Source organism: Delphinapterus leucas, chromosome 15, assembly GCF_059928025.1.
Source record: "Delphinapterus leucas isolate spDelLeu-1000000601 "Yukka" chromosome 15, BTC_Dleu_Yukka2, whole genome shotgun sequence".
NCBI lineage: Eukaryota > Metazoa > Chordata > Mammalia > Artiodactyla > Monodontidae > Delphinapterus > Delphinapterus leucas.
The window spans coordinates 65,433,882-65,458,844 of NC_143143.1; the positions used below are offsets into that span (position 1 = coordinate 65,433,882).

Sequence of the window (24,963 nt, forward strand, 5' to 3'; positions counted from 1 at the left end):
TCACTTCTAAATTTAAACCTTTGGGGAATTCCCTAGCGATCCAGTGGTTAGGACTCAGTGCTCTCACTGCTGGAGGGCAGGGCCCTGTGTTCAATCCCTGGTCGGCGAACTAAGATCCCTCAAGCCGTGTGGCACAGCTCCCCTCCCCCCGCCCCCCAAAAATTAAACTTTTATTTTTAATATTTATTTAAACAAATTTTTCATCCCACCACACGGCATGCGGGATCTTAGTTCCCCAACCAGGGATTGAACCCACGCCCCCTGGAGTGGAAGTGCAGAGTCTTAACCACTGGACCGCCAGGGAGGTTCCAATTTAAACTTTTTAAAAATGAATAATGTATATTAGCCAGACCCACATGAAAAACGTTATTTTGAAATTTTCAGCTTAGGTGTTTTTGATTCAATTTTGGTGTATCCTAGTTCTTAAGACACGAAGTCATTGGTGAGAGAGACTTTCATTCTTAATTATTAGTCTGTTTTCTGCTACTAACTGCCTTTGTTGTCTCACACCCTTTTCTTTCTCTCTGAGCCTTTAGTTTCCTCATTGGAAACGGAAGAATCTGGATCACATCTTATCTGAAGTCTCTCTTCCAGCTCTGCCCCTGTTGATTCTGATATGATTAGCCCATAAAAGCCCTTTGATCCTGGGGCCTATCTGACTCCAAGTGGCTGAGGACTGTGAGCTTTTTCCCTTGTGGCCAGGCTGGTGGCCCACCCTCCAGACAGTATCAGAAGCTCGCTGTCCACTTTCCAGAGCTATCCATTTGGTTGGGTAGTTAAAGGTTTAGGGCCCTGGTTTGGAATTGCCTCAAGTGTCCTAGTGTCTCCTTTGGCATCCTTTTCCTCTCCATTCCCTCCTCTGGACCCTTAGCCCTCAGGCTTGCTGTCCTCAGGCCAGCCACACGTCTGTCTTCCAGTGCTGCCCTCGTCCTCTGCTCCTTTCTTTCCCTCTCTGCCTCTTGCCCCTTCTCTCTTTCCCCCTTCCCCAGGGAAGGCAGTGGAGCCTAGGGGTTAAAAGAACTAGCCTTGCAGTCAGCCAGGCTTGTGTTCTGATCCACTGTTGCGTCTTCTCAGCTGTGTGACCGTTGGTAAGGTTTAGAAAGAACAAATGCAAAGCGCTAGCATATGTTGAGTCCAGGAGGCATCAAAGTGAGTTAGCCTACCCATTCGTAGCAGCAATAGGCTCTTAATACATAAAAGTTGTGTGCTGGGCTCTACTATATGAATTTTGACATGTGACCCATTGATTCCTCACAGACAGCCCCACACGGTTGGTAGGAATAGTATCCTATTTTGCAGATGGGGAAACTGAAGCCCAGGATGGAGAAGTGACCTGTGCAAGGTCACACAGCTAATGAATGTCTGAGCCAGAATTCAAACTCGGTTTTTTGTCTTTCTAAGTTAACCTCCCTCTAAGGACTTAAACAGTTTTTCCTCTCTCTTTATAAAGTGATCAGAAAAGTGAAAGCCTCTAGAAATGGGAGGGAAAATAGTCATTTTTCTGAGATCAGTACTGTTTAATTTAAATGTTCTTCATCTGTGCTGTCTAGTACGGTAGCCACTAGCCTCATACGGCTGTTGAGCACTTAAGATGTGGCTAGTGGGACTAAGGAACTGAATTTTAAACTTAGTTTGTTAACTTAAATGTTAAAAGCACAGGTGGCTAGTGGCTGCTCTGGAAGAGTGGTTGCAGCTCAGCTCCCACTTCCTCCTCCTCCTCTCCCTCCCTCCTCCTTCCGCCTCCCACTGCCCCTTTCCCCCCACAGGTGGGTCTTACTTTTGGATGGAGGATTCCTTCTGAGTTTAATTTTTATTGCTTCTTTAATTCTAACAGTGTGAAGAGTGCCAGTGCTGGCAGCATGGGGTCTGCATGGGATTACTGGAAGAAAATGTGCCTGAGAAATACACCTGTTATGTTTGCCAAGACCCTCCAGGTAGAGATTTCTGGAGTCAGGGATATTAACAATATGTAGCCTTTTCCTTAGCACAGCTGGCGGTGAAGCAGCCTGAGTGTCTGTGGTCTTGAGACTCATTTCTTCAGCATCGGCTAGACTCTGCCTCCTCCTCGCCTTTGTTGCTAGCTCACCTGGTGGCCAGCTGTCCTGAACTTGGCAGTAAGAGAGCATGTATGAAGAGGTTCACCTAGTGGAAGGCCAGGCCTTGAGCTAGAATTTTGTTGTGTGTGTGTGTGGGGGGGGGGTAAAAATCATATAACATGAGCTCTACCCTCTTAACAAATTTCTAAGTGTACAGTACAGTATTCTTTATAAACTATAAGCACAATGTTGTATAGCAGATCTCTAGAACTTTTTCATCTTGTACGACTGAAGCTCTGTATAAACTATGGAACGCTGTACCGATTTGCATGTCATCCTGGCGTAGGGGCCATGCTAATCTTTTCTCTGTTGTTCTAGTTTTAGAATATGTGCTGCCAGAGCGAGCACCTTTTCCTTTTCTTGAGAGTTCATGAGGATGTGGGCTCTGTCCTTGGCTTTTCAGGGCTGTTGAAGGGTTGGAAACCGGCCTCTGCTCCCTCTGGTGGCATCTGCCTTCCATTGCATCGTTGCCACCTCGAAGGGAGATACGCCCTTGAGGGGAGGGGAAAGGTGTGTTTGTGAAGAGCCTGTCTGCCACCCAGAGCAGTGAATTAATTCCTTAGGATCAGTTCGTTTCATTGTTCCTTGACCGCAGGGCTGGCCTATGGCTCTTGGGTTCCCCTTTCCAGAAATCTCAGGGGTGGATTATAAATCTGTGGTTCTTGTTTTGCTGTCAGTGGGATGTGACATCGTCTCCATTCATCACCTGTAAGGTTGCTCCCCTTGGGTCCAGTCCCCTTACAGCTAGACAACGCTGGAGAGCCTCTGCTTCTGTTATTCCTTTTTGTCCTATGAGGTGGGCCTGGTAGGAGCTCCTGTTCCTATTTTTGCTTATGAGGAAGAAATTGATGCCCAGGGAAGTGAATGACTTTCCTAATCTCATGAAGCAGATTGGAATTAGAACTGACTTGTGGGACCAAGTCTCTTGATTTTGCTGGTTGTATAGGGAGGGACTGGGCTACCACAGTTCATTTTCCAGCAAGTAGGTCCCCCTGGGGCCTGATAACCTCTTTTGTGACACTGTGTCTTCTAGTGCTAGATTAGTCTATAGACAGAGAGCAATCGTGCCTCTGTCTTTCCCTTTATCCCAAGGAAAGAATATGGTCAGAAGATTAGTCCATAAGTCATAGAATATAATTGATGGGCAGGATCTCAGAGACCACTTAGTTTAGCCTTGACATTTAACAGGCAAGCAGCAGGCCCAGAAGGGACATGATTGGCCTAAGATCACTCAGACAGTTAGTGCTAGATAGGAGATGACAACTGGTGTCTCTGACCTTTGTCTTGTAAAACAGGTAGTGCTGCTTTGAATCCTGCTGCTCAGGCTACCTCTGTGGCAGCTGCCTCTGAGATTCCACACATAGCCCCCAGGGCTCCTTTAGGGCACCATTTAAAACCCTTTTGTCTACTTTATTGTCTCTCACTCTCTCTGTCCACTTTTCTCTTTTTAGAAATCATACACACCATCTTTATCAATCCCTATGCCCTTTCTGAACTTTTATAACTAAATTGCCAAGACTGGGAATAGCTTCCTTGAATTGAGCACTCAGTGACTGTCACATTTATTGACTATGTTTGACTCTGCAGTCTTGGGCCAGAAGTTTAATCTAACAGATCTATTCTTTAAAGGTTACTTAAAGGTGTTGTTAACAGAGTGGAGGTGCATCCCCACCATGTGTCTTAGAAAAGCCAGAAAGAGCGCAGGGACCTTGATAGGGTTTGCCCGGGTTATTTTAGGGTCTTTATAGCCATTGAGAGGTGAACAACAGTCTGATTGGAAGCTGTTCCCTGGGCTTTTACAGCAGGAAACACTGTGCCAAGTCACGTGTGGTTGTGTTTTCAGTCCTTCCTGAGGATCCCTGTAATGAACAGGACCGCTGAAGCTGTTTGGTTCATCTGTCATTGTTACAGATGGGAAATGGAGGTCCAGAGAAGGGAGTGGGGGGCTGACCATTCATTTAGTTAGGCGGTAGGTGACAGTTGGAGGGGCACTTGGGGCTTCTTTCCATTTGATAAATCCATTCACGATGCCTTTTGCCAGACACTGAGGATATAACCATGAACAAAACAATTCCTATTCTTCTGGCTTTTAGTGGGGTTTGGACCAGCAACAGATGTCAAAATAAGTCATCTAAACAAGAACATGTTAGGTAGGGATGAATGCTTTGAGGGGGCAAAAGCCCTCAGATCGGGAATGACTAGGAAGCACGGAAGAGGCTCTCGTACTTTGGGAGGTAACCAATGGCCTCTCTGAGGAGGTGGTAAGGAGCCAGTCCTGCAAAGGCCTTGGGGAATAGTGCTCCAGACAGGGGTAGGGGTGCTAGAGCAGAGACCCTAAGACCAGAAAGAGCTTGAATGTGTTCCGGAAACGGTGGGGCAAGGGGGGCAGGAAGGAGCCTGGGCCTGCCGGCCTCATTAGATCAGTCAGGGCTTTGGGTTTTCTTCTGTGCACGATAGGAAGTCATCGAAGGTTTTAAGTGGGAGAGGGAATGATGTGATTTAACCTTAACAAGATATCCAAGTTCCCACTCTACCTCTGGCCGGTCGCAGAGATCAGGAAATTTATATACTTTTCTCGCCACCTTATCCCCAACACCTAGTAGAGAGCCCAGCATATAGTAGGTGCCAAGTAAATGTATACTGGATGAATGAATGAACAAAATGAACACACCAGTCCATCCTTCCAATAGTTTGTGTGATAATTGTGCGATGATGAAATGGTCTGGGTTTCCTTCAGACCAAGGATTAACTCTCTCATTGTCACTGCTTTAGGTCAGAGACCTGGCTTCAAGTACTGGTATGACAAGGAGTGGTTGAGCAGGGGACATATGCATGGCCTGGCATTTTTAGAAGAGAACTATTCCCACCAGAATGCCAAGAAGATTGTGGCTACCCACCAGCTTCTCGGCGATGTGCAGAGAGTGATCGAGGTTCTGCATGGCCTGCAGCTCAAGATGAGCATCTTGCAGTAAGTGTGGCACCTGCAGCTTTGGGGATGAGTCTGATTTGGTGTGGGCAGAGGGCAGGATAAATATGAGAAACTGGAAAGCCACAAAATCGGCGATAAGATGGATAAGTTTGAGACTTGTATTTAAGATTCTCAGTTACATGATAAACATTCTTTTTTAAAAAAATTAACTCTATTGAGGTATAATTTACATATAATTAAGTTCACCCATTTTAAATGTTCATTGAGTTTTGGCAAATGTATATACAAACACTACTGTAATCAAGATACAGTGTGTGGGGACTTCCCTGGTGGTCCAGTGGTGAAGACACCACACTCCTAATGCAGGGGGTGCAGGTTCAATCCCTGGTCAGGGAACTAAGATCCCACGTGCCACATGGTGCGGCCAAAAAATAAAATAAAATAAAATGCCTTAGAAAAAAAGAGAGAAAGAAATGGTGTATTTATAGATTGTTTTTTCTTTTTTTTTTTTGTACCGTTCTGAGTTGTTTTTTTCTATTTTGGCTGCGCTGGGTCTTTGTTGTGGGCTTCTCTAGTTGCAGAGCATGGGTTCAGTTGCTCCGCGGCATGTGGGATCTTAGTTCCCAGACCAGGGATTGAATCCACGCCCACTGCTTTGGAAGGCAGATTCTTAACCACTGGACGACCAGGAAAGTTCCTGTTCTGAGTTTTTGGGTTTTGTTTTTTAAACTGTGGTAAGATATACATAATATAAAGTTTGCTATCTTAACCGTTTTTAAGTGTACAGTTCAGTAGTGTTAAGTACATTCACTCTGTTGCACCCAATCTCCAGAACTCCTTGTGTGGGGCAAAACAAACTCTGTACCCATTAAGCAACTTCTCTCCATTTCCCCTCCCCCAGCCGCTGACAGCCACCCTTCTACTTTCTGTCTCTCTGAATTTGACTGCTCCGGGTACTTCATATAAATGGGATTCTACAGTATTTGTCTTTTTATGACTGGCTCATTTCACTTAGCATAATGTCCTTAAGGTTTGTCTGTGTTGTAAGTTGTATCAGAATTTCCTTCCTTTTTAAGGCTAAATAATATTCCATTATATGTAATACCACATTTTGTTTATCCATTCATCCTAAACATCGTGGTTCTTTTGGCCACACCTCGCGGCTTGTGGGATCTCAGTTCCCCGACCAGGGATTGAACCTGGACTGCAGACTGTGGCAGTGAAAGCCTGGAATCCTAACCACTAGGCCACCAGGGAACTACCATCCTAAACATTTTTGATTGGTAAACAAAGTAAAATTGAAACAAAGTAAAATTGACATGGCAAGGAGAGGTTGAGCAGGGCACGTTCAGCAAGAGTATATGTTGATTTGGGTAAAAACCAAGCTGCTATAACAAAACCAAAAAAATAAAGGCTAAACAAAATGGAATTTTCTTTCTCACGTAAGGCATGGTCCAGAGGTAGGCGGGGGTCCAGGCCAGGTAGGTAGGTGGCCTTTCTCCAAGATTCCAGCTATGGACGTGGGGACTTGGGTTCCTTCTGTCTTACTGCTCTGGCATTCCATTAGGGTTAATCTCATCTGCGTGGTCCAAGCAGATGCATCTGTACCTCCACTCTGCTCTGACCCCCAGGAGGGGGAGCAAGTGGTTTCATGGACACACCTAACTGCAGGAGGCTAGTAGCCAGGTGGCCATGTGCCCTGAGCAAACTCAGGAGTGAGGGTGGAGGTGGGTGTAAGAGAAGGAAAGGATGGTTACTGGGGGAATTAGCCATTACTGTGACGGTATCTGTTGAGGTGAACTAAATCAAGTGACCCTGTTTTGGATGTCTTAGACTAGGTATTCCCTCACATTTTATAAAATCAGAAAATTTTCCTCCATATAAGCCAAGTGAATTTCTTCTTAACGAGATGCCAGAAATTGACTGAGACAGGTGGAAGGTGAGGGCAAACCTCAGATGATGCTCCTGATTGTAAATGTTGCTATGTTTCTTTTCATTTGAGGATTCAGTCAGATGGTGTTCTCTTTCTTCTCACTGGAATACCAGTGCTCCAGCCCTGCCCCATATTTCAGAACCTTGTTCGTTCTGAATCCCCATTTAGATCCTTCATCTTTAATTTTTTTATATAAATTTATTTATTTTTGGCTGTGTTGGGTCTTTGCTGGTGTGCACGGGCTTTCTCTAGTTGCAGCGAGCGGGGGCTACCCTTCGTTGCAGTGCGCGGGCTTCTCATTGCAGTGGCTTCTCATTGTGGAGCACGGGCTCTAGGCGTGTAGGCTTCAGAAGTTGTGGCACGCGGGCTCCAGTAGTTGCGGCACGTGGGCTCAGTAGTTGTGGCGCACAGGCTCAGTAGTTGTGGTGCACAGGCTTAGTTGCTCCGCGGCATGTGGGATTTTCCCGGACCAGGGATCGAACCCGTGTCCCCTGCATTGGCAGGCAGATTCTCAACCACTACTCCACCAGGGAAGCCCCTAGATCCTTCATCTTTATAGCAGTGACTTTGTACTGGAATTAAATCTGACTTCTCCAAGAAGTTCAGGGGGGAGTGTAGGGAGATCTTGTTAGTCATTATATATGGAGAAAAGAGCCTGGGAGACAGGAAGGTGGTCCCAGTATGTCTCTGTACACCTGGATGGTCTCTGCTATCACAGGCTCTGGGTCTTCATTCTCATAAATTTTGTTCCTAAGTGACCTGGTGGATTCATTTTCAAAAGCAAACAGTAAAACTGGGAATAACTTCAAATGTTGTCATTTCAAAAGTAACATGCATGGCTATGCATACCTTCTTCATGATTGACAGGGCTTACAAAGAAAGGCCAGGGTCATCCTTGTGTAGTAGCTGGGGCTTCAGATCTTAGCTGGGAGGGTGAAAATTGTAGGAGGAAGGAAACAAAGACTTTTGTGATTTTCGTACAAGAACAGGTCTGTACTATGGCCTCTATGCTCCAAGTTAACAGATTTCAGGCTACAGTAGACCTGAAAGTGAACAAGGACTTCCATTTCCTCTGATGCAATTATGATTTCAGAGGTGTGCCTGGGATCCTAGGTTCCTGGTACAGGCTGTGATACCCTGTTGGAAGTGGCCAGGGACCTAGGCTGCCTCGATGCTGGTGGTTTCCTCTCCTTCCCCAGTGGATTGGGGTGGTATTGGGGATTGCTAGGGTGGGAGAGCCGAGAAAGGATAGTTGTAGCCCCTTGCGAGCAGAATTTTAGGTTCTGTAAGATCATTCCATGCTGTCCTACTTATGGCCTATTCCATTTCTGCAGGAAGACTTCAGGAAAGTGTGGGGGTGGGGTGGGGGATATCTATATGTGGGAGTTGCTGCTGAGTTCCTGCTGATCTGGTTTCAGTGTTTCTCAGTTGGGACTGGTGAAGGTAATGTTTACAATTATACCATGAGATAATTCTCTGTATGTGTGGAATTGTACCGAGCATTACAGGATATTTAGCATCTCTGAATTCAGTGAACTGAATGCTGAGGTCACATATGTGACAATCAGTAGTCGTTGTGACAGTTGGAAAGGCTCCCACACATTTCTGCACATCTGTGAACCAGATGTGAGTAGCACCTGTCCGTCCTCCCACTTGCTTGCAAACACCCCTGCCAGCTAGGAACTGCCGGTAGCTGGTGGGCCTTACTCGGGAAGCCCAGTTTTTCTTCCTCCGTCCTTTTCTCCTTTGCTTTCTTTCATTTCATTTAATGATCCAAGGTTATAATGGAAGTTCTGGGTGGTAAACAAGAGTTAAAAAGGTAAAGTTTATCTAGAGTCGTGGCTTTTAAACTTAAATAGATATCCCACAGTAAGAAATACATTTTATATCACTCACATGTACAAAACTGAAACTAACATTTCACAAAACACCTACTCTTACTTAGAATGGTGCATTCTGGTATTTTCTGTTCTGTTTTTCCTTTTTTACAATTGATTATGATCCAGTAAATTAAAGACCTTCTGTTGGGTCAAACGTCAGACGGTGAATGATTGTGGGAAACTTGAAGTCATACACAGTTTTATGTACATGTATACATGTAGCAAGAGCTTTCAGATTCTCAGAAGTGTCTGTGGCCCAAAAAGGGAGCAGAACCCTTGTTCTTTAATAACAGATTTTCCTATTTGGAATGGTGTGAACAGAAGATTTTGTTATTAGTGGCCTATGCCTAGATGACTTCTGGTTACCACCTCCCTCCCGGGTCACCACTGGATTTGTGTAATTGAGTGCCATTGCATGCCAGGATTATCATGGCAGTTTATTAATAAGTTAAGGTTATTTTTAGTAAGTCACATTTGAAGAGCACTTTGCTGCCAACAAAGTACTGTACTTCCATTCAAATTAATTCACTTCATCTATAGCAAACTCAGTGGTTGCTGGCAGACAGGTAGATGGTTAGCCAGATTTGCAGAGGAGGAAGCGGGAATGAGGCTGGCTGAGCGACTCGGCCCAGCTGCACTGCTGATCAGCGGCTGAGCTGAAATGCGGTCAGGCCTTCTGACTCCCAAGGCCAGTCCCACTCACTGTGAGTGACACAGCAGGAGCTTGCCTGGAAGTGGTCTCCTCAGAGGCTGCTGACTTACATTCCCTCTTGTGTGGCAAGTAGTGGCTCGTACCAGTTGGCCCAGGTGGGAGGTCTTCCCCGCTACTGGAAAGCCCCTGCAGTGGTCCCAGGTGCTCCAAAGCCCTCTCTGTGTTTGCCCTCCCAACAGAAGCCGGGAACACCCTGATCTGCAGCTGTGGTGTCAGCCTTGGAAACAGCATCTGGCGGAGGGGAGACCGCATTCCAAACACATCCATGTTGCTGAAGCCAAGAGCAGGGAGGAAGCCCCAAGCTATAGAACTTTGAACGGGGCGGTGGAGAAGCCTCTGCCCCTGCCCTTGCCCCGGTCTGTGGAGGAGTCATATATCACCAGCGAGCACTGCTACCAGAAGCCCCGCACCTACTACCCTGCTGTGGAACAGAAGCTGGTGGTGGAGACCCGGCGCTCTGCCCTTGACGATGCAGTCAACCCACTCCACGAGAATGGTGACGATTCCCTCTCTCCGCGCCTGGGCTGGCCTCTAGAACAAGACAGGAGCAGAGGGGACAGTGACCCCAAACCCAGCTCCCCAAAGGTATGGGGCTCGCTTGTGCTGGTTCTTAATTCGGTGTTTGAGTGCTTGTACCTTCTCCTCCTAGGGCTAAGTGTTCTGTGGAAGATGTTTATTATAGAGTTGTATTTACTGTAAAATTGTATATAAATTTGCTTATCATAGATGTTTTTTGGTCTGTTAAAATGAGTACAAAGTCAAGGGAGCCCACTTAAACCCCAAAAATGTCCACAAAGTGGCAGAGTCGGGGGCGGGGTGTGGAGAGGTGGGAGGTAGCAGGGGAAAAGGGTTGACTGGAACTTGATAAATGGAAGTAAGTTAGGAAAGTGAGTTTTTTTCTTCAATGCAATTTATAGCTGCCCGTGGGTGCTAATCCTTCCCACGAGCAAAGAATGAGTCAGGTGTTTTGTTAGGCATAAGGTTTTCAGTACAATTCTATGCTGGCTTTACTTTTCACTTTGCAGCCCTGACATAGGAACAGTCCATTTTGTCAAAATATTTGCTGGTTTCATCGGTTTTCCCAAGAGATACTCTCATTTTCTTGTTGTTCAAGTCATTCTCTTCTGGAGCCCCCTGTGTTCTGTTGCCAGTGTTCACTGGTCTCATTCTGCCCTGTCCTCAGTTGTCAGTGAGGATTTGTGTGATTTGAGAGCTTCTCCACCCTTGTCATACTTACTTTCACAGACTTCATTTTGTGGGATGGTATCACCAGCATAAGTCCATTGCTGCATCGTGCCGAGGGGGAGCATCCTAGGTTAGAAGCCCCTCAAGGGTGGGCATTATACCTCGTTCAGTCTGTATCCTTGCCAGGGTCTAAACAGTGCTGGATGAGGCTGGTGAGGACATAGTCTTTGGAGACAGACCCGGTTTCAAGTCTGGGCTCAGCCACTTGCTGTGTGATTCTGAGCGGGTCACTTCACCTCCTCAGACATGTCTCCTTACCCCCTGTCGAGTGGAGCCAGTGGCAGTGCCCTCTCAGTTACTGTGCAGCATATCTGTGAAAAGCTCTCAGAACATGGCTTTGCACATAGTCACCCCTAAATAAATGTTAAGTAGAACCTATTTCATTTCAAATGAGTGAATGAAAGGTTGCGGTCACAAACCCCAGAAAAGGTTTATGGTCATGCAGACTGGGCAGATTGCCTAGAGGTGTCTGGCACATCATGAAAAAATCAGGAAATACTGGGCCTAAACAAGGCAGCTGGGGTTAAAAATCTCTTTCATTGATAGCAGGCTGACCATAGGCCGGCACTGTGTTTTATAAACATTATCCTATTTCATCCTCATGAACCTTTAAAGTAGGATTTACTACTTCCTTCTTTCCCATGAGGGAACAGAGGCCCAGAGAGGTGAAGTAACTCATCCAGATACACGCGTTCAGCGAGACATGGAGCTAGGATTTAAAGCTAGTTTGTCTGACATCCACATACTAACCCTTGTCTACACTTGCCTTGCTGTATTCTGATCTCAGGTTTCTGGAAGCCCTTCTGTGAGGCCTACTTCAGGCCTAGGGCATTGGGCCATTTTTTGGGAAGCAGCTGTGGGATCCTCTGAGCCAGAGGTCTGTGCTGCCCTGAGGTGGTTGTTATTGGTACAGCAGGCACACTTCTGCCCAGTGCCCAAGAGGGGAGGAACGGGGCAGGGAGGTAGAGAGTTGGGATATTCAAACTGCAACTGGGTTTTCAAATGGTTGTGGACACTGGCTGTTTGGAAGAGGGGCTGGGAGCTGTCTCCATGCAGTAACTTCAATGTTGTTGCATCGCCAGGTGAGGGAATATGTCTCCAGAAAGGTCCTACCTGAGGAAGCCCCCGCTCGGAAGCTGCTGGACAGAGGCGGAGAGGGGCTGCTGAGCTCCCAGCACCAGTGGCAGTTTAACCTGCTGACGCATGTGGAGTCTCTTCAGGACGAAGTCACGCATAGGATGGACTCCATTGAGAAGGAGCTGGACGGTAGGGCTCCCTCCTTGGCTCCCTGCACTTGGCAGCCACTGTGGGCCCGCCGGGATGAGCTGCTTTCTGAACCGCCTGATCTGCTCTCCAGGCACAGCTCTGTTCTTGCCTCCTCTCTGTCAGTCTCACCACCTTCATTCTCCCCTCAAGATGGCAGAGCCTTACTTTTAGTATTGATCGGGCACTTCTAAGGTTTGTGCGATGTCAGGGGTCCTGCCTCACTTTCCCAGTCCCTTCTGCCAAGGAGAGTGTGCAGAAGAGCAGCTGGACTCTGCCTGCGGGTAATGTGTGATCTGAGCAGATCTTTACTAAGCCAGTTCTGTGGGGAATTGAAACTTTGACCTATTTGAGCTTTTAGGATGTCTGAGGATTGATCTGAAAACACTTTTTTTTTTTTTTTTTTTTTTGCGGTACGCGGGCCTCTCACTGTTGTGGCCTCTCCCGTTGCGGAGCACAGGCTCCGGCCGCGCAGGCTCAGCGGCCATGGCTCACTGGCCCAGCCGCTCCGCGGCATGTGGGATCCTCCCGGACCGGGGCACGAACCCGTGTCCCCTGCATCGGCAGGTGGACCCTCATCCACTGCACCACCAGGGAAGCCCTGAAAACACCTTTTATTTCAGCCTTTCTTAAAATCTACTATGAAGCCTTCTCCTCTTTATCAGTAGAGATTTAAGAACTTGACTAAGTCATTTATGTAGCCCCTGGGTATTTGTCCCAGGTGTTAGTGGTAACAAATTGGCTTGGAGGACTGAACTCTTGATCCCCAGGATGTTGTCAGTTTTCTTTTTGAAGACAAACTTCCTTCTTGATTGTTTGCTGTCTTATTCTCTTATTTCCTAATTATTTGTTTTCATCCTTAGAAAGGAGACTGATTAAGAAATAAATGTTCTGTTTGAGGATTCTGAGTACAGCCAGGCTGTTATTACTGTAATTGGGGATGAAATAACTCAGAAGAAAAATGCCATGTGTTATGTAAGCGAGGGTCACAGGTACGGCTGAGGCCGAGCCAGGGGAGGAGAGCTGCTGTGAGGGGAAGTGATAACAGGAAGGCTTCCTGGAGCTCCTGGGACTGAAGTGGAGCCTTGAAGAGAGCAATGTTTTGTGCTACAGAGGGGGTGACTGAGGGTGGATGATAACAGGACTGGCTCGACTGGGAAAGGGTTGGCCCTGTTGGAGGACAGTGTGAGGGCGAGAGCCTAACACGCCCTCATGCTTTCTTTCCTGCCCCGGAGGCAAACCTGCGGAACCGGGAATGGGAGGCCAGCCCCGGGTCCGTTGTGAGGGCATTTCTGGAAGGCAGTGTTTCTGTCTCTCTTTCACTCCTGAAAGGTTTCCTTGGGCTCCTTAGAACTGTAGCTGATGCCAGGTCTGTGAAAAACCCTGCTATTAGAAAGCTGAAAGAGGATCGAATGCCAGACTGAAAATTGTGGAGTTTCAGACAGTGGCGGTAGAATTGGCTCTGGGTCCCTGCCATGGAAACAGGGCGAAGGTTCTGTTGTTGCCAAAGGAACCTGCCCCTAGGGGAGAAGTCAGAGCCTTCTTTCTTTCTTCCTTCCTTCCTTCCTTCCTCCCTCCCTTCCTTCCATTTTATTTTTGGCTGCGATGGGTCTTAGTTGCCACACGCGGGATCTTCATGGCGGCATGCGGGATCTTTTGTTGTGGCGTGCGGGCTTCTCTCTCTCTAGCTGTGGCACACGGGCTCCAGAGTGCGTGGGCTCTGTAGTTTGTGGCACGTGGGCTCTCTAGTTGAGGCGCGTGGGCTTAGTTGCCCCAAGGCCTGTGGGATCTTAGTTCCCCCACCAGGGATCAAACCCACGTCCTCTGCATTGGAAGGCAGATTCTTTAACTGGGCCACCAGGGAAGTCCCAAGCTTGGGCTGCTCCAGCCCTGAGTTCACTGAGTGGTCAGTGTGGCCAGGATGATAAGCGTGGGCTCCCTTCTCTGGCCTTCCAGAGGACTCTTGTGTCCTGCTCATCTGGGGCCACATACTCTGTTCTTGTTCTGATATTCCAGGCTCCGAGAGGTACTGGAAGCATGAAAATCAATTATAAAGTTTAAAGATTTTATTCAGGTAAACGGAGTTTGCATTGTATTTAATAAAGATTCATCAGAATCCCATTTTATTTCTACTATCTTCATTTCATCTAAATACCATCAAGATAAACTGAGCTTTTATAGGAAGTTAGATACAATATTCCTTTTTAAAAAGTCTGATAAGCTATTGTATTGACTTTAAAAAATGTCATTGTTTCAGTATTAACCATTATTTAATAACTTAGTTGTGTGAACAGTCTTATAAAACTAAAAGATAAAAGATATTAATGACCATGAAAATACTGAATCTTTTAGCATTAGAAAAAAAATTCTTTTTAAATGTTACCTTAGTGAGCATTGGCCTCTATCTAGATGGTCTGGGGGAGTGTATTTGAAATGAAACTTTACCTTTATAACCTGCTGCCTTTCTTGGAATCATGATACTGTTGAGAAGCTGTTGAGCTTCCTTAAAAGAGAAACTTGGGGTGATGGTCCAGCACCTGGTGTGGAGAGAAGCCTGGCTTGTTGGATGCTGGGGTCCAGAGGAGGTGCTGTTGGCTCCCACAGTTCAGGGTCTGGTCTTCTTCGTTCCTGCTAGAGAGAAGACTTCCACCTTAGGGGCTCCAAACACTCCTCTTAACCAAGTTCAGACACTATGAGTGGCCTAGACTCTTCTAGTCTGCACAATGACTGATGCTTTTCTCCCTGTGCTTGCCTGCTGGGTCACCATGGTGTTGGGGGACTTCTTGGGTGAGCCCGAACCAGATCTGAGGTAGTTCCAGTAGCTTTAAGAGGGGCCTCTCAGCAATTGTAGGATCATCTTGCCCAGGACAGACTGACTGACGTTTTCTCTTGGAATCAACCCAGCCAGCCTTGACTGCCTTAGACTCACCCAGATGGGCTCTTACGGCATTAACTTTGAGTCTTTTCTCCATTTACTCTTTTTTTTAAAAAAAGGTTTATTTATGCATGCATGCCAGGTCTTTGGGATCTTCGTTGCTGCGTGTGGGATCTTTAGTTGAGGCATGTGGGATCTAGTTCCCTGATCAGGGATCAAACCTGGGTCCCCTGCATTGGGAGCGTGGAGTCTTAACCACTGGACCACCGGGGAAGTCCCCCCTCCATTTACTCTTGTGCTCTTTAGCTGAGCAGTTCCTGTCTCTCTCTAGTCTGTGGACTCCTTTTTCTTTTTTTTTTAATAAGACTGTTGTATTGAAACTGGTCACTATGGAGTTTTTCTTGCTCAGGAGGTCACTGCTCACTGTCATTTAACTTTGATCCTTTACTCTTGGTTTTCAAGTTCCGTCTGAGAAGTCAGTTTTGTATTTCTTATTTTCAAGTCCTTGTACTTGTTGGGATCAGGAGGAGGGCAGGCTCCTCCTCCTTGGAACCCCCCAGTGCCAACAAGAAATCTGATGGAGGAAGGTGAACTCTGAGGAGCCCAAGCGTTCAGTGGGGCATATCGCTGGACTGTTCCTGCATTCTCTCACTGCCTCTGTCAAGAGCCTACTATGTACCAGGCATAGTTGAGTGTTAGGAATGTAATGGTGAGTAAGGCAGACTCTGCCTCTGCTCTCATGGAGCTTGATCTTATGTTAGAGACAGATATTAATTAAATCATCCCGTTACGTTTAATTACAAACCAGGATAAGTGCTCCAAAGGAGAGCAAGTGATAGCATATCACCTGTGACACAGGGACCAGATTCAGATTGTAGAGTTGGGGAAGGCTTCCCTGAGAAGTAACTTGCAGGGAACAGAGGATTTAGAAAGGTGGGAAGGAAGATGGAGGGCGCGTCTGAGGAGGGCAGAGGATTGCGCATGAAGCTGCAGGCTGCTCGAGGAACAGGCACTGCATGGTCTTCCTCTTTCTGCACTCTGGCTCCAGGGTCCAGATGGTGCTCAGTAGAGGTTGGTGCACAGACTAGAAAGGCTACGGGCAGGCTGGGGTAAGCACAGGGCCTACCTGGAGGGGCTGGCTCTTGTCAGAGGTGCGGGGCTCCGGAATGGCCCCTCCCCAAATGCCAGAGCTTGAGGGAGTGGCTTGGGGAAGAACAAATATCTTTCTATAGAGAAATTTCTGCTCTCAGAAGCAAGACAGCTTTTAGATATTGAACTAATTGTAGTCAAGTTTGTTAGTATCTGGACATTTTGCATTAAGTACTTAGAAAATAAAATCAGAGTGCTCTGTGCTACTGATGATAGGAATCAATATGAAGCAGATCAGAATTTATGGAGACAAAAATAGACCATTTCAAGTCCCTTTAGATTCTAATTTTTCTTAACAGAAGGCTAAAACGCCAGGCTGTCTGATTTTCAACATGGGAAAGCCTTATAAAGATGGGGCGGTAACACTGAGAAAGGTGGGTCCTTCCAAGCCGGCTAGACTACAGAGCTGCACGAATGCAGTAGTCACTAGCTATGTGTGGCTATTTAAATTAATTAAAATGGAATAAAATTTAAATTCAGTTCCTCAGTTGCACTAGCCACGTTTTAAGTACTCAGTAGCTACATATGGCTAGTGGCTATATTAGACAATACAGACATAGCCCATTTCCGTCATTGCAGAAAGTTCTGTTGGACTGCACTGCTCTACAGCATTTGAGCTTTGTCCTAGGAGTAATACTTTGCAGAGAGGGTGATGAGGCAGTGTTGCCTGAAATGGACCTCCCTCCCCGCCCCCCATGAGTGGTTAGGTGGGATAAAGTGCTGACATTCTTGCTGACATTCTTGCAGATCAGGTGTTGAGAACTCACCGGGTCCTCTCTCTTCTGCCTACAGTGTTGGAGAGCTGGCTGGACTACACTGGGGAGCTGGAGCCCCCGGAGCCTCTGGCCAGGCTTCCGCAGCTCAAGCATTGCATCAAGCAGCTGCTGACGGACCTGGGCAAGGTGCAACAGATCGCACTCTGCTGCTCAACGTGAAACTGGGCACCCCACACTAATGGGGGCACAATCCCGGGGCACCTGCAGGAGGAGCTTCACGTATTTAAATAAATAAACCTAGCATGCCGAATGCACGTGACACCGACTGACTTCAGGGATCTGGGCAGGGGTGTGATGGACAAAGAGGCCGTTTTGGCTGCTGGAAGGGAGGGCACTCTGATCTCGAAGCCTACCAAGAAGGTAGCAAATAGACTCTTGGGATTCCCTTCTTCTGTGCACATTGTTGAATGGAGAGTGAGTCTTTTTGCACAAACTTCACTTGAAATCGTGCCACTGATGATAAATGGAATGAGAGCCAAAAAAGTTTAGTCGGAAACAGTTGTAAATTCAACTTGCAGCTTATTTAATTGACTTTTCTGTCAGGTTGGGGCACATGCCAAGCCTTCTGGTTTTCTGCCTGGCATGAATTTAGGCAGCAGGCATCATTTTCGTTTTTCCAGCTTCGTGGGAATGTCGTGACTTCACCGTTCTGTGGAGGTTGGGAAGGAGCAGAGGCCTTGGCCGCCCTGTCTTCTTAGAACTCTTCACTTTCTCACCACCTCTCTTGCATGACTTCATGGTACCGGGGACAAGTTTTGTATGCTTTCACCCCAGAATTGGCTGGGTTGTGTCTTTTGTAGCAGAACCCATACAGCCTGTGGAAGAACTAGAATCTCACTGTAATAAGAATCTAGGAGGAATTCCAAACTGAAGCAGGCAGGGTCTGGAACCCAAAGGACAGCATTTTCTACCCACTTCTTGACAGCTTACCAGTTCTATTTAATGTCCAAAAAATGGTTCCCCCAAATTTGAACTCTCACTGTAAAGATTTGTTACAAAGAATGTGGTTTGGGGAATTACCTTACTTTGTATTGTTGTAAACAAACCAGATTCTACATCTGCTGCCGCTTTTCTCCTTCCCCGAAGGGTATATGTTCAGTAGTTGGCATTTTCAGAATTGTTTTAATATACTTTAACACTTTAAATTTCCTGTTCGTATTATTTTGTGAGATCAAGGTGATTATGCTGCTTAAGGTCCAGGTACAGTTTGTACCTTCTGAGACAATATTTGTTACTCTTCCAGGTTACGGTTCCACGTGTAATTGTTTTCTTTTTCCTTACTAGGCAAAGTTAAAGAAAATGTTCCATGCTTTGAGGAGTGACCCATTTTACCATTTAGTTTTCCTATCACTAAAGGCAAAAATCAAAGCACATCTGTCCATTAACACTCACAAGTTAATTATGGGTTTATGAATCTGTAATGTTATATGCTGCAAATATTTACTATGTAAACGTGAAGTAGCCAATATCTCAATAGCAATGACAGTATCTCCGGTGACCTTTGGGATGGTTAGGCTTTAAGGTACAGGTCATTGCGGTCACAAAGCCCTCTGTAGCAAGATTTGTTTCAAGGTATGCTTTGTCTAGTAATTTAACTCACCATTTGATATAAAATGAATTTAGGACAAGTTGACCTGCTGTAGCTCATCCATCAGAGGGAATACATGTGGCTATGACATCTGTAATAAAGCTGACACAATTCCTCTGTAAGAGGTGGTTTCCTATTGCTAATGTTGGTGTTTCTGGTGTGGGAAGAAATGCTCAAGGAGTATGCACGGCATCTGTGTTTTGCATAATTTATCAGACGGCCACATTATAAGAACTGTGTGAAGCTTGTCTGAAAGGGGAAGAAACAGGATGATTTTCTGTAGCCACAACTGTGAGGTATGGTGACTTATTATTAGATTACTGATTTTTCTTTCCTGAAAACACATTTGAGCATAACTTCTGGGGAAGCTGTAACTTTAAGGGAGTCAATCTCATGTCTTTTTCAAGATGAAAGAAGAAACTGAGTTACCCTAATTTTGCCAAGTGGCCATTACTGAGTTTACTGTATGCTTTTTGTAAAGGAAATAATCCCATTTCACTCATTGTGACCTTTGTCCTTAGGGAAGCAGGGGGTGACTCCAAGTTCTGATAACCCCAGTGTGCTTCCCTAATTTAAAGCCATGTTGAGGGGCTCCATCCCCAATTCCTGGGTCAAGTTGAATTAACCCCAGGCTGGAGCACTGGAAACTGTTATTTGCAAATATTACTGTTACCATTTAGAAATATGTACACTACCTAAGTTTTCTTTTGAGAAAAACTATCCACCTATTAAAAAAATTGCCTTGACAAAAACAGTTCTGGTTTGACTAATCATTTTGTTTAAGTGATGAGTGTATGCAAGGTGGACCCTTGATGAGCCAACATTGCACTGTGGATACATATCTATGTTTACGCGCTATTAGAACAGAAGGCGCTGTATATAGAAATGTTGCTTTGAAGCAATATTTGCAAAACATGCAAACTTCTGTATCTGTATTTGGAAAAAATAAAACAGGTTTTTGTTGCTACATTTCAGTCATTTGTTATAGTTACCTACCCTTTTTTTTTTTTTTTTTTTTTTTTGGCGGTATGCAGGCCTCTCACTGTTGCGGCCTCTCCTGTTGCGGAGCACAGGCTCCGGACGCACAGGCTCAGCGGCCATGGCTCACGGGCCCAGCCGCTCCACAGCATGTGGGATCATCCCGGACCAGGGCACGAACCCGTGTCCCCTGCATCGGCAGGCGGACTCTCAGCCACTGCACCACCAGGGAAGCCCTACCCTATTTTTTTAATAAAAATTTATTTTTCTTTTTATATTTATTTTTAGCTGCATTGGGTCTTCGTTGCTGTGTGCAGGCTTTCTCTAGTTGTGGTGAGCGGGGGCTCCTCTTTGTTGCGGTGCACGGGCTTCTCATTGCAATGGCTTCTCTTGTTGCGGAGCATGGGCTCTAGGCATGCAGGCTTCAGTAGTTGTGGCACAGGCTCAGTAGTTGTGGCTTGCGGGCTCCAGAGTGCAGGCTCAGTAGCTGTGGCACACGGGCTTAGTTGCTGCGTGGCATGTGGGATCTTCCAGGACCAGGGCTTGAACCTGTCTCTCCTGAATTGGCAGGCAGATTCTCATTAACCACTGCACCACCAGGGAAGTCCCATCTATCCTGTTTTTAATGTGCATTAATTTTCTATAAACATTACCTTTTAAAGGAAGTCTGCTTTTACATTCTTAGTAGACGTATCTTCTGCAGGGAGGCAGATGCAGGCTTAAATCCAAAATCCCAAGGAAATATGCAAAATACTTTTGAATTCATTTAAGTGTCTTTAATATTCAAAAGTAAAATGCCCCACACCACCCTCTAGCCCAGTCCGGCTCATGCTTTGTGATGTGAGCTGCAGGACTATTCAATTTTTGATTGTTGAAAGCAGTGCAGGGAAAATAGGTCTGGCCTTCCTTATATTAAAAGATGGCACCCACTGCAATTAGGACCCTTCTGAGGGCAAGCCAAACGGCCTATGAACCCCAATCAGCTCCTTCCTGGGTGTGCGTAAGACTCAAGGAATGGAGTAGGCTCTAAGGTTATACTGCAGAGCTTCCCTGTTCTTGCCACGTTGCTTCTTCCCTTCCTAAACAATTATGCTTATTAAAAAAGTTAAGGGAGGCAGTTGGAGAGACATTAAAGTGAGTAGCAATCCATTAGTTCACACCAGATATGCTCCTTAAATCTTTCAAGAGCCTTAAAATTTGGTGAGAAAGGTGAGTATAGAGGCTTAAGCCAGAGCTCACAAACAAGAACTAGCCTATCTCTGTAAACGCCGGCACTAAACACTTACTAAAATAGCCCTATAACTTGGGCCTTTGGGGAAGTCTGTGCCCAAAGGGCAGGCTGATGGAGCAAGCTGGTGGCAGCATTGGTATAGCAGTAGCCAGTTAAATAAGCACCTAGTAGAGCCAGCTATTTGCCGGCACGACCCACCGCCATCTACAAGACAACAGAACACTGTCATCTGTTCTCTTAGGTAGGAAAACAAGCTCAAATTCTAGCTAGTGAGAGGTAGGAGCGACGATGGAACACAGGCTGCTGGAGCCCTCATTACATAGACTCCACAAAACAAAGGAAACCCAAGTGCGACGCTGGGGAATGCGCAGGAAAAAATTTTCCCAGATGTGGCGGCCCAGGCCTAACCAACACATAATGATCCCACAAAAGCCAACGATGGCCACGTGAATGAGAAACAAAGGCTTTATTCTCATGGACTCCCAACTTGGTTTCGCCACCAGCCAGAAAGGAGGTTGGAAATAGGCTCGGGAAAATAAGCACGGTAAAGGACGAACGAAAAGGACACACGAGACTGCAGGAACTGCCAAAACTCATTTTTCATTAACGCGTAATGGGGAGCCAGGCTCAGGGCCTCGGATCTGATCATGGCTCTAGTCCAGCGAGCGCCCGGGCCGGGCCGCCCGCAGCTCTGCCGCTCAGCCGGTGATGCGCACGTCCGTGCGGCGGCGGAGCCGCCGGGCCCGCGCTGCCTCAGGCAGGATGGCGAGCAGCTGCTCCTGCACCAGCATCTCCACGATCTGCTCCTTCGTACGGATGTCGGGCCGCAGCCACTGGCGGGAGAGCTCCCGCAGCTGTCGGAACGCCTCCCGAGGGCCTGCCGCGTCCTGGTAGCGGAACTGCCGGAATCGCTGGCGGAACGTCTCCGGGCCGGGCCGGGAGCCGCCAGGGCCTGGGGGGGATCGCGGAGCGGCTTCGGCAAACGGCGCGGAGGCCAGGCGTGCGGGCCCGAGGGGCAGCTCCAGGGCGGCGGCGGCGGCCGCCGCGGGAAACGTAGGATTCGCTTCGGGGACCGCGGCGTTGAGGCTGGACGATTCGGGGGCAGGCGGTGGGGTCTCAGGAGTCGAGGAGAAGCCCGTAGAATTACGCTCCGGGCCTGAGCTCAAGCTGGCCCCTTCCTCTTTCCCCGACAGCGGCGCGAGGCTCTCGGTTACTGCCAAGCTCGGCTCACTTGCCGCCATGACTCCAACTCCGGGCGTCACTCTTTGTCCGGCAGCTGTGGGCGCAGCACTGCGTCTGCTAGGGGGCAGGGTGAAGAGGGAGACGTTTCCGTTAACGGGCGGAGCCCGCGCGACCCTGAGGGAGAGGGGCGGTGGGGGCCCCAAGCCTACCAGCGCCAGCAAAGCGCCTGGGACGGCCGGAAGTGGGCGTCCAGGCTGGCTTCTCTATGGTGAGCTCGGCGCGCGAGCGTCCGGAAGCTGAGTCCGGGCTCCCGGAAGCGGCGCCCCCTCGCGTTCCTGAGTCCCGGCAGGAGGCTGTGGCTACCGGCGGCCCGCCGACCAGTCGAAGCGCGCAATGGCTGGCTCCGGCTGGTGGCGCCTACGAGCACCAGTTCGAGGAGGAGAAGTCAAAGAGTCGGAGGAGGAGCCGGAGGAGGGGTCGGAGGAGGAGTCGGTGCCGGAGCCGCCGCTCAAGCCCAAGCCCGAGCGCAAGCCCAAGCCTAAGGAGAAGGGGCCCAGAAGGGTCCCTATCCGCCTAGATCGCTTCGGCTTGCAGGTGACCTGCGTCTGCCCCTGCGTGCGCGCCTCCTTACTTGACCCTGATTAGGATGATGGCGAACCAATGGCTCCCGGGGGCTGGCGCCCGGCGGATGGCGGGAGCGGGACGGCGGTCGGGTTGCCGGAGGAGGGCCCAACTCGGGAAAGTTCTCTCGCTCTCTCAAAAGAGGAGGGCAGTACACCCGCCTTGTGGCGAGGATGACACAAGATAACGTGTGTAAGATCTGCAACACACGTAGTAAAAGTTGCCCTTTTTATGGCACAAAGTAAATGCTCAAGAACTTTTTGCCATTACGATTTTGTTTTTTTGGCGTGGCCTCTGAAACCACGGGACAGGTGGCTCTGTGGGTTTTGCTTTTAACTTAAGGATTCCTAAATAGACTAAATGCGTAGCCTCATATAGTGGCCACTAGCCCCATATGCTTACTGAGCCCTTGACATGTGGCTAGTGGGAATTGGGTTGTGATGTAATGTTAAATACAGCCAGGACTTAGTATGAAAAAAAAATGTAAAATATCTCAGTAATTTTTTATATTGGTTACATGTTGGATTGGTAGTATTTTGCATATATTGGGTCAAATAAAATATATAATTAAAATTAATTTCACGTGTGTCATTTACTTTTAAATGTGGCTACTAGAAAATTTTACATTACGTATATGGTTTTCATTATACATTCGTTGAACGGTAAAACTGTGCTACCCTATTGGAGTCAGGTTGCCTTGGGGGAATCCCCGAAGGGTTTATTTGCCTTAGGCCAGAGTTGCGGAGAGGATTAAATAGTGAAGACTTTGGAAAGAAAGGGCTTTTTAAATGTTTGTCTTCATTAAGTAAATTGCTTCATTAAGTAAAACATTTTCAATTGTTTGTCTTCATTAAGTAAAAACCTCATTAGTAGTTATGAGAATTCAGTGAGATGATGCAGGTAAAAGCATGTAGCTCTGACAGCCCTTTGGTAAGTGATATTCTTTTTGACAACTGGCTCACAAATATGTTTTGTATGTATTTTACAGACTGGGAAACTAAGGGAGAGACAGGGGTCCCTTATGAAGATTTTGTATAACCCTTGCAGTACCTTTGATTTCTATGCAGAATGAGTGGGCCTCTTTAACAGCCATCAACACACCAGTGGCCCTGATATAAAACTTGCCTCCCGCATAGGATGTGCTCTTGTAAATGGGTTGAAGTAGATCCTCACAGAACAGTTTCCACAGCCTGAAAACCTTGAAAGTCATCACAGTGGGTCTTTAATGTTTTTAGTTAGTAATATGTAAAAATTGAGATTTCACGTGCAAGTCTGGATTTCAGTTTTTCTTGAAAAAGTGGACAAGCTGGCTGCACCGGACCCACCCACATTCCTGCCAGTTAACAATTAGCTGGAGCTGAGTCTCCTTCCTTTAGACAGATACTGTGTTCCAGTGAGGTTCAATCCCCACCCACCATTCCCTCTTGTTCTCTGAAATAGAATGTTGTTTCATGTTACATTAACATTCAGAAGAGTTCATTTACTATTGCTCTCAGGTTGTCGTTTTCCTTAGAGGCAATATTTTTCCCTATTTTCTTTTCAAAGGTGGGAAAACAGGGGCCTAGAGTTTGTCATACCTACAAGCTTCAAACCTTTCCTTCCTCTGCCAGGCCCCTTGGCAGTTGGGTTTGCTGCCCTGAGTGAACCAACAGTCCTATTTCCTGTGTGGTAATAGGCAGTCGGTATCCAGGGCTAAGGGAGCCCACCAAACCCTGCTGTAAGGATGAGGGGTCCTGGAAGTCTTCACTCAGGAGGGGACCTTTAAGCCTAGACTCAAGAAGAAAAACGGTGGCGTTGGGGGCATTCCAGGTAGAAGGCACTGTCTGTACCAAGGCACAGAGTGAATGGGAGCAAAGCTTTGTGGAAACTGCAGGCTGAGGTGAGGTCTGGGGAAGGGATAAGAGCTGAGGTTGGAAGGTCAATTAGAGGTTAAATCATAAAGAGCCTAGAATTCCATGTTGAAAAATTGAATCGTCCTCTTGCAGAAGGGAACGAACTCTTGTGGTACTGGGAATCACGAGTGTTAGAGCTCTAGCCCATTTCTTCCATCCCTATTGGAATCACAGAACATTGGAGATAGAAGGAGACATCTTAGAGTTCTACTAGAATTGTAGAATGTTAGGATGGAAGGGACCTCAGAGATTAAATCCAAAATCAGTTTCAGTTATAAGCCCCCAAAATCTATTTTTTAAAAAATAATACCTCTTCCTAGAAGAAGGATGCACTTACATACTTCTGCATACAATTTCAGGTAATTTCAGATAGCCTTGAACCCATCCGGAGGACTCAGGTTAAGTTTAAAATATATATTTACATGCATTCTATTCTGAATTTTGCAGGTTAAGAAATCAAGATACCAAGAGGCAAAGGATTGGTCCAAAATCAAAAACCTAGTAAGTGTTTCCAGGAGGACAAAATTCTTTTGACTTCCTAGTCCAATGCTTTTATCATATTAGACATTTTTATTAGCACTAGTTGGGAGCTCCCATGGGAATGCATGATAAA

General features: G+C 47.0%; 3 protein-coding genes and 1 non-coding gene across 8 annotated transcripts in view; 2 read left to right on the forward strand and 2 right to left on the reverse strand.

Annotated features, from left to right (window-relative positions):
- PHF20 (PHD finger protein 20) overlaps positions 1-19,415 on the forward strand; it is a 134,676-nt gene extending 115,261 nt beyond the window's left edge. For all 5 annotated transcript variants that reach the window (XM_022592532.3, XM_089896804.1, XM_022592531.3 and 2 more), the window contains 5 exons: positions 1,835-1,934; positions 4,869-5,064; positions 9,730-10,135; positions 11,878-12,061; positions 16,875-19,415. In XM_022592532.3, the coding sequence (XP_022448240.1) occupies positions 1,835-1,934; positions 4,869-5,064; positions 9,730-10,135; positions 11,878-12,061; positions 16,875-17,017 (1,029 nt within the window). In that variant the 3' untranslated portion in view covers positions 17,018-19,415. The remainder of the gene's footprint in view (positions 1-1,834; positions 1,935-4,868; positions 5,065-9,729; positions 10,136-11,877; positions 12,062-16,874) is intronic.
- Positions 2,338-2,444, reverse strand: LOC115803400 (U6 spliceosomal RNA). The gene has a single exon (XR_004024134.1). It is a non-coding gene; the product is annotated as a U6 spliceosomal RNA (small nuclear RNA).
- Positions 19,416-21,102: 1,687 nt separating the features above from the next.
- SCAND1 (SCAN domain containing 1) lies at positions 21,103-22,012 on the reverse strand. The gene has a single exon (XM_022592529.3). It carries the CDS (start codon positions 21,894-21,896, stop codon positions 21,354-21,356), a length of 543 nt encoding a protein of 180 aa, XP_022448237.1. The 5' UTR covers positions 21,897-22,012; the 3' UTR covers positions 21,103-21,353.
- Positions 21,835-24,963, forward strand: part of CNBD2 (cyclic nucleotide binding domain containing 2) — a 72,938-nt gene continuing 69,809 nt past the window's right edge. Inside the window, exons 1-2 of the mRNA XM_022592528.3 lie at positions 21,835-22,431; positions 24,798-24,851. Of these exons, the coding sequence (XP_022448236.1) occupies positions 22,231-22,431; positions 24,798-24,851 (255 nt within the window). The 5' untranslated portion in view covers positions 21,835-22,230. The remainder of the gene's footprint in view (positions 22,432-24,797; positions 24,852-24,963) is intronic.